Raw genomic sequence first — 13,998 nt, forward strand, 5'->3', positions numbered from 1 at the left:
GCTCCCCTTCCCCCTCCCCTCAGGGTGGCCTCTGCTCTGAGTTGAGCTTCAGGCACATTTATTTATTCATTATGACTCATAGAGCCGTCAGGAACTTTAGGCACCTTAAAATACAGATACGACACATTAAAAACGAGGATACAAGATTAACAGCCCAGGGAAGGTGGAAGCAGAACTAATTCTTTCAGGGACTCTGGCTAAGGACACCAGTGAGTTCTGTTCTTGAGTTTAGTGTGAGCTTCCCAGCAGCCTCATTGTAAAGGGAAAGTGACATGGTCTGGATGGAAAGCAAGGGTATTCATTCAGAGACATGTGGCTTTTCCTAATACTAAATCCCTTCAGAGGACTTGTAGCTTTTTGTGTCTCAGTTTCCTTGCCTGTAAAATGAGGATGATGGTGAAGCATCGCTCTCTCAAATGCATGTTTCAAAGGGCTGCAGTGAGGTTTCAGATGGTTAAAGCTCATAAAGCACGCCATCCCCATCCCTAGCAGCCTCTTACACGCCACTTCCCATGAACTGGGCACGTAAGAGGCTGCCAGGGATGGGGATGGAGGGTGTGTGCCTCGGCCTCCCTGGCCCTCCTTGCTCCCACTCCTCTTCCCCATTCTCTGACCCCTGGGCAGTCCTATCATGACTCCCAAATCCAGTGCTGAGCTGGCACAGGGCACAGCACGTGGAGATGTTCAGGACATCCCAGCCTCCAGCAGGAGACCCACGGTATTCATTACAATTGCATCAGCACTTTAGAAGATGTGCGTGCCAAGTGTTGCTGGCCGTGAATGGTGCTTACCCCTCGAAATCCATTCGCTGATGCTCATGTTGTTGTATGGACATTGGCCATTTCCTCAGTTCTATGGAAAGTGCTAGGAAAATGAAACTTCAGCCTCTTCCCACCAGGCTCTGCCCCAGGAAGAGGGAGGAGGCATCAGAGAAGGCTTCTCAGGGGAGGTGACCCATGGATGGGGCTTTGAGGGGTGGGGAGGAGGCATTTACCAGGCAAAGAGGGTCCTCCCTGCAGAGGGAAGAGAGTATGCCAAGGCACTGTGGGGCTTGTTTTCTATGTGGGTGGAGTGTTGGGGGTTGGAAGATCAGGCTGGGAGGGGGTCCTTGGGGGATCAGGTCACAGCACACCTTCAATGCCAGGGCAGCAACATCGGGCTTTATCTTGCAGGCACTGGGTGCCACAGGAGGGTTCTAGACAAGGGAGGTTGCAGCCAGAGCTGCCTTTGAGAAGGTGGCTCTGGTGGCTGGGAGGAGAGTGGATTGGAGGGAGAGGCTGGAGGTAGGGAAGCTGGTGAGGAGGCTGCCGCAGCTCTGCCGGCTCTTGAGATGCTGACCGCAGGAGGGGTCAGATAGAAAAGCTGAAGGCAATCCTGGTTAAGAGACGCTGCCAGCCCTGGCCTGCGCAGGGCACAGAGCTGAAATTCTAGGGCCTCGGCCACACCAGATCCTTCTCAGCGGTTAGGGCCATACAGTTTGCCTCACAGGCTCTCAGTAAGTGCTTGTTTTGTTAATGAAGGGAACGTCATTTAATTAGACACCAGCAGTGCAGAATGGCTGGGCAGGAATCCCTGCTCTGGAGTGGAGCGGAGAAACTCAAGGAGTGGTGATTAACGGGGTTTACTTTCCAGCAATTAATGTGAACGTCTTCTGATTCTCCTCACGCAGGCCTCCTGAGGGTTCTAAGAGATATTCCATTTCTAGGGCAAGGAAGTATTTGAGCGTTGTCTTCTCCATAGCATCAGTTAAAGGTGTCTCTGTGCGTGGATAGATTTGAACTAGGTCTGGAATCCAGGACGCTTTCTCCCGCAGGAGCTGTGGGACGGGGATGGCTGGCTTTGCAGAGACTTCTGGGGCCCCCGGGCCTGCGTGATTCCTGCCTTCCCTCCTCTCTATGGCCAGGCATTGTGCTGGCCCAAGGAGGCACATCTGACCTCATGCAGCTATGTTCCTGCTCTTAAAGATTTCCCAGACCAGCAGACAACAGTGACAGGGACAAGTGCATTTCCGTGGTTTTGTAGAGGAGCTAGTGTTAGCGCTGAGACCTCCTGCCTTCTCCCTGCCCTTTCTTCTTCTCCTTCTCTTTCTCCTTCTCCTTCTCCTTCCTCCTCTTTTTTTTTTTTTTTGAGACAGAGTCTTGTTCTGTCACCCAGGCTGGAGTGTAGTGGCGTGATCTTGGCTCACTGCAATCTCCACCTCCCGGGTTCAAGCTGTTCTCCTGCCTCAGCCTCCTGAGTAGCTGAGACTACAGGCACGTGCCACCATGCCCAGCTAATTTGTGTACTTTTAGTAGAGATGGGGTTTCACCATGTTGGTCAGGCTGGTCTTGAACTCCTGACCTCCTGATCTGCCAACCTCAGCCTCCCAAATGCTGGAATTACAGGCAGAGCCACTGAGCCTGGCCTCCTTCCCTTTCTTCGTTTATCCATCCATTCAACCTTGGTAGCCACACAAGGTGTGTAGCATAGGTTGTGTGCATGGACCCTGGGGCCAGCCTACTGGGTTTGAACCCCTCTAGCTATGTGACTCTGAACAAGTGACATTACCTCTCAGTCCATCTCCTTCTTCATCTGAAGAATGGGGATAAAAGATAGTTCATGGCTGGGCACGGTGACTCATGCCTGTAATCCCAGCACTTTAGGAGTCTGACATGGTCAGGTCACCTAAGGTCAGGAGTTCGAGACCAGCCTGACCAACATGGAGAAACCCTATCTCTACTAAAAATACAAAAATATCTGGCGTGGTGGTGCACACCTGTAATCCCAGCTACTCGGGAGGCTGAGGCAGGAGAATCGCTTGAACCTGGGAGGCAGAAATTGTGGTGAGCCAAGATCATGTCATCGCATTCCAGCCTGGGCAAAAAGAGTGAAACTCTGTCTCAAAAAAAAAAAAAAAAAAAGTTCATGCATTATTTTGAGGAGAAAGTGAGCTTATGAACCGCACGTGCTGGAAACGGGGCAGCCTGTGGTAAAGGCGGCACGCCTTGTTATTCTGAGGCCTGTGCTGGACCCAGCCTGCCCTCCAGGTCCTGTGGGGGTGACAGACGTGGACACACAGCCCGGGGAAATGTAACAGCTGCTCTGACCCTCAGGCTGCCCACCCCCATCCCCCAGCCTCCACCCTTCCCAGGCCAGGTGTACCCCTACCCGCTCTCCAGCCCCACCCGGCCTCACCTGTCTTCCCGCAGGTGGGCAACCTGGGCCTGCTCTTCATGCTGCTCTTCTTCATCTACGCTGCCCTCGGGGTGGAGCTCTTCGGGAAGCTGGGTGAGTGACTCCTGGAGGAGGCCCATGGTGGGAGTGCAGCGGGGCTGCAGGATGGCCAGGGGGGCGGGGGAGGCCTGAGACCCCCCCAGCCTGTCACATCAGGGTCTCTGTGTTGGGGAGATGCCTACAGAAGGGTGCACAGGTGGGTGGCCCTCTGCCATCCGTGCTCCCTTCTTGGTGCGGGTAGGAGTTCTTGGGAGAGGCAGCCCGTGTCCTCGGGCACTCACCAGGCCTGTGTGCTGGAGCCCAGCTTGGATCCCCCAGCTGTCTGGTCTCCCAGGGAACCTGCCCTCCCATCCTTGTGTGGTGCCTGTCCTGAGCCAGCGCCGTCCCAGCAAGTGGAGAGGCCAGGGCGGGATCAAAGGGCAACAGAGCTCGTGCTGAGCTCCACCCTGCACCAGACAGCTCTGGAAAGCAGGGTTCCCTGGGGGGCTGGCCCTCGCCCCATTTCATCCTCTTTCTCAGAAACCCATTCTTCAGTGGGGGGCAGAGTCAGACTCACCAAAACCTGAGCCCCAGCTCATGCACCATCTCCCCAAGCCTCAGTTTATCTGTAGGCTGCACACAGTCTGCCTGCCCCACTCCAAGGGTGTGGTGAGGGTTCTGAGGCGAGACAGGGGCACCGGGTCCGGGTGAGCCCCGAAGGCGCTCTGCCATCGGGCAGGGCTGACCTCCTCCCCGCTTCCAGTCTGCAACGACGAGAACCCGTGTGAGGGCATGAGCCGGCACGCCACCTTCGAGAACTTCGGCATGGCCTTCCTCACGCTCTTCCAGGTCTCCACGGGTGACAACTGGAACGGGATCATGAAGGTACCCCCGGCGGGGCTGGGGTGGAGAAATCAGCTGGGTTCTGGGAAAGGGAGGCTGATGGTCCTGCTGCTCAGGGCTCTGTGCCCAGGGCCCCACCACATGTGGGAGGGGGCTGCAGGGCCCAGAGGAGTGGAGGGGTCTGCGTGGGACCAGGACAGTGGGGAGAGCTGAGCCAGAACAAATAGGCCCCCTGTCCACCACCATCCCATCTCACAGTGTTGCCTGGGATTGGGGCTCAGATTTTAGGGGAGACAGCTCTACCCAGTTCCAGAGGGGACGTGGGGCCCAGGCAGTCCTGAAGGCCAGGGCCAGGCTCCCCGCTGTTTGCCACACTGACTGGGTCACCTGGCAGAGGCTCCCTGGCCGGGGGCGCAACCTGGGCTGGGCTGGGAAGGGCAGAGAGGGGCTTCTGGGGGACACGGGTGAGGCCTCGGTTCCGGGGCCCTGGGGTGGAGAGGGCAGTGCCAGGCCTGCTGTGCCTCCTACCCCAACCCCGCATAGCCCTCAGTGCTCCAGCAAGGGGGCAGGAATCTGGGGGGCTGGGAGAGGCAGCCACTCCCCTCGGCCCAGAGCCGGAGGGTGGTGGAGGCTTCTTGGGCTTTGTGGATGGGGGTTGAGCTGGCAGAAGAATCAGAAAGGAAGGACAGGTGGCCTGGTCCTGAGTGCACCCCCTCTCCAGGGGACCCTGAAGGAAGCCCTGGATGCTCCTTCTCAGGCCTGACTGTGGCCCGGGAGGCAGGGCCAGCTGTAGGGAGGGAATGTGGGTGGGAGCAAGAGAGGAGGAGAGGGCCCTGGGCCATCTGTCTGTCCATGTGGGGACTTAGCTGAGGCTGAGGCAGGCAGAGGCTGCCACTAGGCAGAGTGGGGCAGGGCAGCTGGGGGTCATCTTGGGGGTTGAATCCCGGTCTTGCTGCTTCCGTGTGTGGCCCCGGGCTGGCCTCTGCCTCCAGCAGCCTCTGCTATGTCCTCATCGTCATCCTCGTCCTCGCTGCCCTCCCCGCCATGCAGGACACGCTGCGGGACTGCACCCATGACGAGCGCAGCTGCCTGAGTAGCCTGCAGTTCGTGTCACCGCTGTACTTTGTGAGCTTTGTGCTCACTGCGCAGTTCGTGCTCATCAATGTGGTGGTGGCCGTGCTCATGAAGCACCTGGACGACAGCAACAAGGAGGCGCAGGAGGACGCTGAGATGGACGCGGAGCTCGAGCTGGAGATGGCCCACAGTCTGGGCCCTGGCCCAAGGCTGCCTGCCAGCTCCCCGGGCGCCCCTGGCCGCGGGCCGGGAGGGGCGGGCGGCGGGGGCGACGCCGAGGGCGGTTTGTGCCGGCGCTGCTACTCGCCTGCCCAGGTGGGCAGGGGCTGGAGAGGCGTGAGGGTCATCAGAGGAGGGGGGCACCACAGGGCCAGATGGGCAGTGGGGCTGGGGAGGCTTTGCACAGAGGCCTCTGTTTTTCTGGCCCCCCACCCTGCTCAGCTCCATAGAAGGGGTGACCCCATGATGAGGGGGTCGGTCCCAGGCCAAGGGCACAGAGAACCAACCAGGAGGGCAGCTGTGTCCTGCCCACCCCGCAGCCCCGGGACCCGGCTGATAATCCCGCCTGTCCCCACCCCGTCCCCGTCCGCCTAGGAGAACCTGTGGCTGGACAGCGTCTCTTTAATCATCAAGGACTCCTTGGAGGGGGAGCTGACCATCATCGACAACCTGTCTGGCTCCATCTTCCATCACTACTCCTCGCCCGCCGGCTGCAGGAAGTGTCACCACGACAAGCAAGAGGTAATGGCGGCCTGGGAGTGTCTCTGGGCAAGGGCAGCTCAAAGCCTGGTGGGGGGCCGGCCCGAGGGGAGAGCCGGGCTCTGGGCCGTAGAGACCAGGCTGGGTCAGTGTGGGCACATGCTGCTTCCATGGCCAGGCAGACCGGCTCCTGAAGCCAGGACCAGGTGTGGTGGCGGCAGCTGCTGGCCTCAGCCCTGTGCCACACACAGTAGGTGCTCGGGTAGGGCAGCTGCCCCACCTTGTGTGCTGTGGATGTCAGGCAGGGAGCCTGTGTGTCACTCACAGCGCAGCTTGCCCTTTCTGTGACATGAATGGGTGGGTCATCTGCCTGCTCTTCTGCCAGGGCATCATCCTGGCACTCAACCTCCTCCAGGTGTCCTTCCCTGCCCTCCAGCTTGGGGCCTGGGCCCACCCAGCTCAGGGTTTCCCAGGCTGTGGCCATGCATCTGTCTCCAGTGCAGGCTCAGGCAGCCCCTCCACTATCCCCAGCAGGGTGGGCCCCTGACCTCTCACCGGGGTGTTCTAGCCCCCAGGTTGGCCCCAGCCTCAGGTGGCTGTCAGGTCAGATCTCCAGCAGCCGTCAACAGGAGATGGAGGCCTGGGCTGCCCCACACCCCTGCCCTGTGGTGGCTGGAAATTCTCCAGTGTCTCTGGGCCCCACAGTATCCCCTGCCTGTGACACGCTGGGCAGGTCGTCCACACGGGGCCATAGATGAGTCAAGCCCTGCCCAGTCTTGACAGGCACTTGGTCTGGGGCAAGCAGACAGCTGTGGAGTCCATAGCCCACGGCAACTCGCCTGTCCTCAGGCCCAGATAGCAACATGGGCCACTCAAGGCTGGCTTCCACTGGAGGTGGCCACTGTGTCACCATCGCGTGTCACCATCGCCTGTCACACAGGCTGGGCCACTGCAAAGGGTGGACACATTATCTGTGCCCAGCACGTGTCTGGACCTTTCTGACCACTGCTCAGCATCTCTTCAGAGCGTCAGGCCTGTGGCTGCATGCCCCAAGACCCAGATGTGCCGTCCCAGCCCTGGGGTGACCCAAGGCCACCCCCTCTCCCTGCAGGTGCAGCTGGCCGAGACAGAAGCCTTCTCCCTGAACTCAGACAGGTCCTCGTCCATCCTGCTGGGTGATGACCTGAGTCTCGAAGACCCCACAGCCTGCCCACCTGGCCCGAAAGACAGCAAGGTAAGCTCCTGGGCAGGCGGGTCTGTCCTCAAAGCCTGGCCCCTGTCCACCTAGGCAGGACCCCCCCCACACAATTTCCTGTCTACCATGTAAGTGGCACCCACTGCGTGCCAGGCCTTCATCTCCTGTTGGACACATGCAGGCAGTAGGGCTCAGAGAGGTGGAGTGACTTGCCTGAGATCACACAGCCACAAGCCCAGCCAGCGCTCCAGCCTGGCACCCAGCAGCACTGGCTGTTTCTTGCTGCTTTTGGTATTTTTGTCCATTCCATGGGGAGGTCATCCCTGGCTGGCGGGGCTGTGAGGTACCTGCTCAGTACGAGAGGATCAATAGATCGCAGCGAGGGAGCTGCTCTGCTATGAACGAAACCCTGACCCAGAAGCAGGTCGTCTACAAAGGGTTCAGCGCCAGGTTCCCCATGAACGTGCGTTGCGTGACAGGCGAGAGGGCGGCCGCCTTTCCGGCCGCACCTCGTTTCCCAGGTCGAGGGGCACTCCGCACCGGACCCCGGTCCCGGCACGCGGTAGGACACGCCCCACCGGCGGGGACGGCGGGGGACCAGCTATCCGAGGCCAACCGAGGCCAACTGAGGCTCCGCCGCGCTGCTGTATCTTTCCGCCTGGGCGGGATTCTGACTTAGCGGCCTTCAGTCATAATCCCACAGATGGTAGCTTAGCCCCATTGGCTCCTCAGCCAAGCACATACACCAAATGTCTGAACCTGCGGTTCCTCTCGTACCTACTGTGTGCAGGCGCTCTGCCGGCACCAGCTGATTGTCTCACAGCTCTGTGCGGCAGGGAGGATTTGTCCCCACTTCACACACAAGGAAATGGGGGTTCCGAGAAGTGAGGTGATGCTCGCATCACACAGCCAGGAATGACAGAGCAGGAAGTCACCCCTAAGACTAGACCCCAAACCTCTGTGCCCCAGGGGGTCAGTCTGAGGAGGCCTGCAGGGCAGGGAGGGCCTGCTGCTGTTCCTGCAGTCTTGAGGGGTGAGACCTGAAGTCTGGGGCTCATGATCTCAAGGTCAAGGTGGTCCTGCCCTGCTGGAGGTGGCGGGGAAGGGACAGCTGGGGGATAACCTGGGCTTGGCACCGCTGGCCCTCCGTCAGCTCAGGGTAGGCTGCAGGTGGAGTTCTTCCTGTACCTTCCATGTCATTTCAGCTCCTTCCTGATTGCTATCTTGCTGCAGCCCTGCACTCCCACACTGCTCTCCTACAAAGCACGTCAGGGGCACAGTTTCTGGGAGTCAGTTGGACTTGGGCAGGGGGCAGGCTTTTTTTTTTTTTGAGACAGAGTCTTGCATGGTCACCGGAGCTGGAGTGCAATGGCACCATCTTGGCTTACTGCAACCTCTGCCTCCCTGGTTCAAGTGATTCTCCTGCCTCAACCTCCCAAGTAGCTGGGATTACAGGCGCGTGCCACCATGCCTGGCTAATTTTTTAAAAAAAATTTTAATGGAGTCAAGGTTTCACTATGTTGGCCAGGCTGGTCTCAAACTCCTGACCTCACGATCCACCTTTCTTGGCCTCCCAAAGTGCTGGGATTATGGGTGTGACCACTGCTCGGGCAGGGTGCAGTCTTTTGTGCCAGCAAGTCATAGGAGGTTGGGATGGCTTGAGTTCACCTGCCTTGGGCGGGGGGCGGTATTAAGGCAGCTCTTCTGGGAAGGGGTCACTCTGGGCTGCAGGGCTGAGGAATGCCGGGGCCAGGGAATGCCCGGGAAGGAAGGGGTTACTCTCTTTGGATGCGGAAATTGAGACTCAGCAAAGGGAAGGAACCCCCACTAAGGTCATGCTCGTGGGACACTCAGGTGGCCGCTCGGGCTGTCTTCTGATGCCTTCGCCAGCCTTGACCTGGCTTCTTTGCTGGGCCAGGGTCTGTACCAGGGAAATCACTAACTGCCTAGGGCATCCAGTGGGACACTGGGAGGTGGGTTCCATTCACTTGGGTTTTGGAAGATGGTCAGGTAGAGGAGTTGAGAGGAAGGTCAGACCAGCCGTGAGGATAGCCTCATTAAGTAAGGGGCCGTGGAGCAGGTCATGAGGGCAGCTGTCCCCCTTCCCCGTCCTGCCCCATCCTACCTCCCTTTCCTTGCAGGGTGAGCTGGACCTGCCTGAGCCCATGCGTGCAGGAGACCTGGGTGAATGCTTCTTCCCCTTGTCCTCTACGGCCGTCTCACCAGGTTCAGAGAACTTCCTGTGTGAGATGGAGGAGATCCCATTCAACCCGGTCAGGTCCTGGCTGAAACACGAGAGCAGTCAAGGTGAGGGGTGGGATCCCTGCCACCTCCCTGCAGCCCTTGTCTTGGGCATCTGCTTCAGAAGGAGATGGTTGAGTTTTTTCCTTACTGTTTTTACCCAGACTATTATGTTTAGTCCAGAAAGAACCAGATGGATATCTGATAATGAGAGGTAGGCCTGATATAACAATGATAAAATCTCAGGCCTGATATAACAATGATACAAGAGCCAAATAGTATAAAAAGATGAGGTAACTATAACAGGAACCTAGGCTAAAGGAAGATTCATGCTGAGCTTCCTAGGAGCTATGGTGAAAAGGGAAACAGGTGGGTACACACAGCTCTCATTATCAAGCAAAAGGAAATCTGCCAGATTATTGTGGTGTTTTTCTAGAGATGAATTTGAGAGGTGTGTAGCCCACAGATCTTCATATACATGGGGATGTTAAACATAGAAAAGCCTGGTGTCTTCAACAGCCCTTTTGTAAATTCCTGATACTTATCCTTCAGCCCTACCTGCAGTGTTCTGTTTGCGTTTTGGGCCCTTGGCTGGGCTCTGGGCACAGGGCCAGGGGACTAACTGGCCTGCCATCATGGGCTCATCTTTGTTGTGGTCCTTGTGGAAGGTGGCAGGAACTTAGTTTCCCAGCACTGGCTGTGGAGAGAGGCAGAGAGATGAGCCTAGCAGAAGAGGGATGCCCAAGACCCTGAGCCCACCCCAAGCACCCTTCAGGGACACCTCGCAGGAGCCAGGGGTGGGGTAACTTTCCTGGGTACCCTCCTTAAAACCGATGGCCTCTCAGCTGGCCAGGGTGACTGAGGTGCCACAACCCCAGACTTCCCAAACCAGAAGTCAGAGCACAGAGTCTGACCCGAGAGCCCTTCTGGAGGAAGGAGAAATCTCATTTCCTTTAGTCAACCATTTATGTACGTTTTCCTTAAATGGTAAGATGGCATAGGAACCCCAGGTGGGACATTCAGACCATCCCGCTGTCTTGGGTACATTCTTCCAGTATCTCACCCTTAACCCGCAAGTGCTGAGGGGACTGTGAGCAGAGGCTGCTGCTACCCCCTGATGCTCCCACACCCAAGACCTGACCCAGCCTTCAGACCCCCTCACCCCCATCCCCGCCCCTCACTGTGTGTAGCTGACCAGGCCAGACTGATCTGCCATCCAATGCAGTGCCTGACCCGGAGCTGGGACACCCCACCCATCTGCTGTCCTACAGGGACCCCCAGACCTGGCCAGGCCCCAGGGAGGGATCAGAACCTGGGGATGACTGATCTTAGTGAGCACCTACTGTGTACTTGGTACTGAGCTGGGAGCTTCCAGCCATTTCTTCTCCTTATGCCCCATCAAGGGCTGGTTCAGGATTTCTCTCTTGCTCTCACAATGGGGAAACTAAGGCTTCGAGAGGGCCAGTTACCCATGGTCTCACAGTCAGTTTATTAGGGGACCCCTCCCTGCTGGCTCAGTGAGATTGGTGCTCAGTACCACCTTCCAGGGGCTGCCCCCTGGCATGAGCGTGCTCCCCCAGCTCTGTCTCCTCCTTCCCCAGCAGTACCCCCAAGTCCCTTCTCCCCGGACGCCTCCAGCCCTCTCCTGCCCATGCCAGCCGACTTCTTCCACCCTGCAGTGTCTGCCAGCCAGAAAGGCCCAGAAAAGGGCACCGGTGCTGGGACCCTCCCCAAGATTGCGCTGCAGGGCTCCTGGGCATCTCTGCGGTCACCAAGGGTCAACTGCACCCTCCTCCGACAGGTACCAACACCTCTCGGGCTCCAGAGTGCTGGTCTGTGGGAGAGGGGCAGGATCTAAGCCAGGCCTGGAAGTCCAGGAGACTGGGAGGGGAGGGACACAACCGAAGGCCCAGGGAACCACTGTACAAGGGGGTCTGGGAATGCAGGGGTGATGCTGAGACTGGAGTGGGAGGTAGCACTGGGGCAGATGGAATGGGCAGGGCTGGGTCCTGGGGACAGCAGAGTGTGGGGAGGACCCTAATGGGGTTCTGGAAGAGACCTGTGATCCTTAAACTAGGGATCCTTAAACTAGGCCACAGCCCTCCTGCCCATGGGCACACAGTGACCCGGAGCACTGAGCAGACCCACTTGGCTCTGTTGTGTGGGTGGGGAAATGGGACCGCGCCGGCTCGCACAGTGTGGTGAGGGCTGGGCTGGCCAGGCACTCCTGCGATCGTTGATTCATTCATTGTGTGACTATCTGACCCCATCACACCAGGCTGTGTGCTGTGGCAGGCAGGACACGAACTCCCTGCCTGCTGGGCTTCCTGTTTAGTGCTGAGAGTGAGCTGCGGGGGTGCAGGAGGAGGAGGGTGATAACCAGAATCAATGTTTGCAGAGTAAAGTCTATGCCATGCTGGACAGGCAGGGAGAACAGCACCAGGGAGGGGCTGGAGGTCGGGGACTCTGGGGCTGGGAGGTGGAGGCTGGGTGGCTGGGAGTTGGGGGCCCCCCGGGCCAAGAGGTGGGCGCCCCTGGGGCCAGGAGGCGGGAGCCAGGAGTGGAGCAAGTGTGGGACCAGAGCCTGTGGGAGGAGCAGGGCAAAGGCCGGGTCAGGACCATGGAGGGTGCGGTGGGGTAGCCATGTGCCCTGGGGGAGGGCGGTAGGCCCAGGGCTTCCCCTGGGAGTGAGCCTGGAGCCTTCCTCGAAGGGCAGGGCTGGATCTGACTTGGGTTTGGGATGGATGCTCGCTCCTCTCCGGGAACCTGTGAGGGCAGGTGGAGGCCCTGCGGTGACTGCAGCCTAATCTGGACGTGGGAAGGGGAGAAGCCCTGCTGTGAAGAGAGCTCTGGGGGTGGGGGCTGCCTGCTGTGCCAGGGAGGGGGCGTCCAGGTCACGGGGGTGGGGGGCAGACAAGGCGGCTTCCACCGCTCCCGCCTCCCCGCAGGCCACCGGGAGCGATACGTCGCTGGACGCCAGTCCCAGCAGCTCCGCGGGCAGCCTGCAGACCACGCTGGAGGACAGCCTGACCCTGAGCGACAGCCCCCGGCGCGCCCTGGGGCCGCCCGCAGCTGCTCCAGGACCCCGGGCCGGCCTGTCCCCCGCCGCGCGCCGCCGCCTGAGCCTGCGGGGCCGGGGCCTGTTCAGCCTGCGGGGGCTGCGGGCGCATCAGCGCAGCCACAGCAGCGGGGGCTCCACCAGCCCGGGCTGCACCCACCACGACTCCATGGACCCCTCGGACGAGGAGGGCCGCGGGGGTGCGGGCGGCGGGGGCGCGGGCAGCGAGCACTCGGAGACCCTCAGCAGCCTCTCGCTCACCTCCCTCTTCTGCCCGCCGCCCCCGCCGCCCCCCGGCCTCACGCCCGCCAGGAAGTTCAGCAGCACCAGCAGCCTGGCCGCCCCCGGCCGCCCCTGCGCCGCCGCACCCCCCGCTCGCGGCCTGGCCCGGAGCCCCTCGTGGGCCGCGGACTGCAGCAAAGACCCCCCGGGCCGGGCATCGCTGCCGATGGGCCTGGGTCCCTTGCCGTCCCCGCCGCAGCCGCCCCCCGGAAAGCTGGAGCCGGGAGACGCCGCCAGCAAGAGGAAGAGATGAGGGTCGCAGGGGACGCCCACCGCCCGCCCCGTCTTACCTTCTTTACCTCAGGAGCCAGGAGCAGACAGCAATACTTGGTCCACACCTGGGATCGCGCAGGGCTCCCCTACCCCGGGCACAGGAGCCCGACGGCCGGGCTGAGCGGGTCTGGGTGAACCAGGCCTGCGTGGCCCATGGTGGCCCTTCCAGTGCATATACATACATATATATATATATATACATAGACAGACATATATATTTATTTTTTTTACTGAGAGCTTATGACTTCCAGAAAGTGCTAAAGGTGGGAGGTGGGCCAGGGCCTGGACGGGGCTTTTTTGTCTGACGCTCTGGGATTCAGGCCAGACCCACCCCAGGGCACATGTCCTGCCGGGGCGTCACCGCTGTGTGTTTCGGTGTCTCCTCCTGGGTCGAGGGTAGCTTGGAGAGGACCCTCAGGCCTCTGAGGGCACCAGGCCCGGGAGAAGAGGTGCAATTCAGGGTGTGGTTTTTGTTTTTGTTTTTTCCTTTAAAGAAGAAACACTGCTAAGATCCCACATGACTCCCACGTGTCGGGGTTGTCTGTCCTGTCATCCTGACCGTCTCGTTGTTGTGAAGTCTTTTGTAGACACCCCAGAGCACACACATCCCCTTAGTCCACCGGTTAGATGTCTCTCTTTAGAAAAATCAGGGGTGAGTAGCTGTGTTTCCTTAGGACAGGGGTGGGGGGTGGAGGGCAGCTTCAAGGCTGGACTGGGACTCCCGAGCACTTCCGAAGGGGTGGGTTCCATCCTCAGAAGGGCAGCGGGCAGGAGTGGAGGCAGCCTGCAGAGGAAGGCCGGCTGCAGCTTGCTTGGAGGGGCCAGGGTGGCCGCCTGGTGTCTGCTGCCCCTCACTGCCCGGCAGGTGCCCCTGGCTCAGGCAATCAGTTGTTCAGTCACTTATGCCTTTTATCCCCAATATGGACCCTGAGCTGTGGCTGTACCTAGACGCTGTGCTGTCCTCACCCTGAGCGACTATGCCCCTGCCCCAGCGGGTTCAGGGCAAAGCAGGTCTGACAGAATTCTAGGCAGGATGGGGGCACCTGCCTGGGCCCTGCATCCGACCCCATCCCCATGCCCAACCTTTCAAGTCACCTGGAGGCCACATCCTCGGGCCCCACCTGCCAGCCCTTGTCCCTCC

The 13,998-nt window shown here is 59.7% G+C and overlaps 1 protein-coding gene across 2 annotated transcripts in view; it reads left to right on the forward strand.

Moving 5' to 3' along the window:
• Positions 1-12,837, forward strand: part of CACNA1I (calcium voltage-gated channel subunit alpha1 I) — a 123,315-nt gene extending 110,478 nt beyond the window's left edge. For both annotated transcript variants that reach the window (XM_064368063.1, XM_021668753.2), the window contains 8 exons: positions 3,189-3,267; positions 3,956-4,077; positions 5,086-5,424; positions 5,704-5,850; positions 6,920-7,042; positions 9,145-9,310; positions 10,849-11,045; positions 12,193-12,837. In XM_064368063.1, the coding sequence (XP_064224133.1) occupies positions 3,189-3,267; positions 3,956-4,077; positions 5,086-5,424; positions 5,704-5,850; positions 6,920-7,042; positions 9,145-9,310; positions 10,849-11,045; positions 12,193-12,837 (1,818 nt within the window). The remainder of the gene's footprint in view (positions 1-3,188; positions 3,268-3,955; positions 4,078-5,085; positions 5,425-5,703; positions 5,851-6,919; positions 7,043-9,144; positions 9,311-10,848; positions 11,046-12,192) is intronic.
• Positions 12,838-13,998: the final 1,161 nt, after the last annotated feature.

Source organism: Aotus nancymaae, unplaced genomic scaffold, assembly GCF_030222135.1.
Source record: "Aotus nancymaae isolate 86718 unplaced genomic scaffold, 86718_ANA_hifiasm-v0.15.2.pri h1tg000076l, whole genome shotgun sequence".
Classification (NCBI taxonomy): domain Eukaryota; kingdom Metazoa; phylum Chordata; class Mammalia; order Primates; family Aotidae; genus Aotus; species Aotus nancymaae.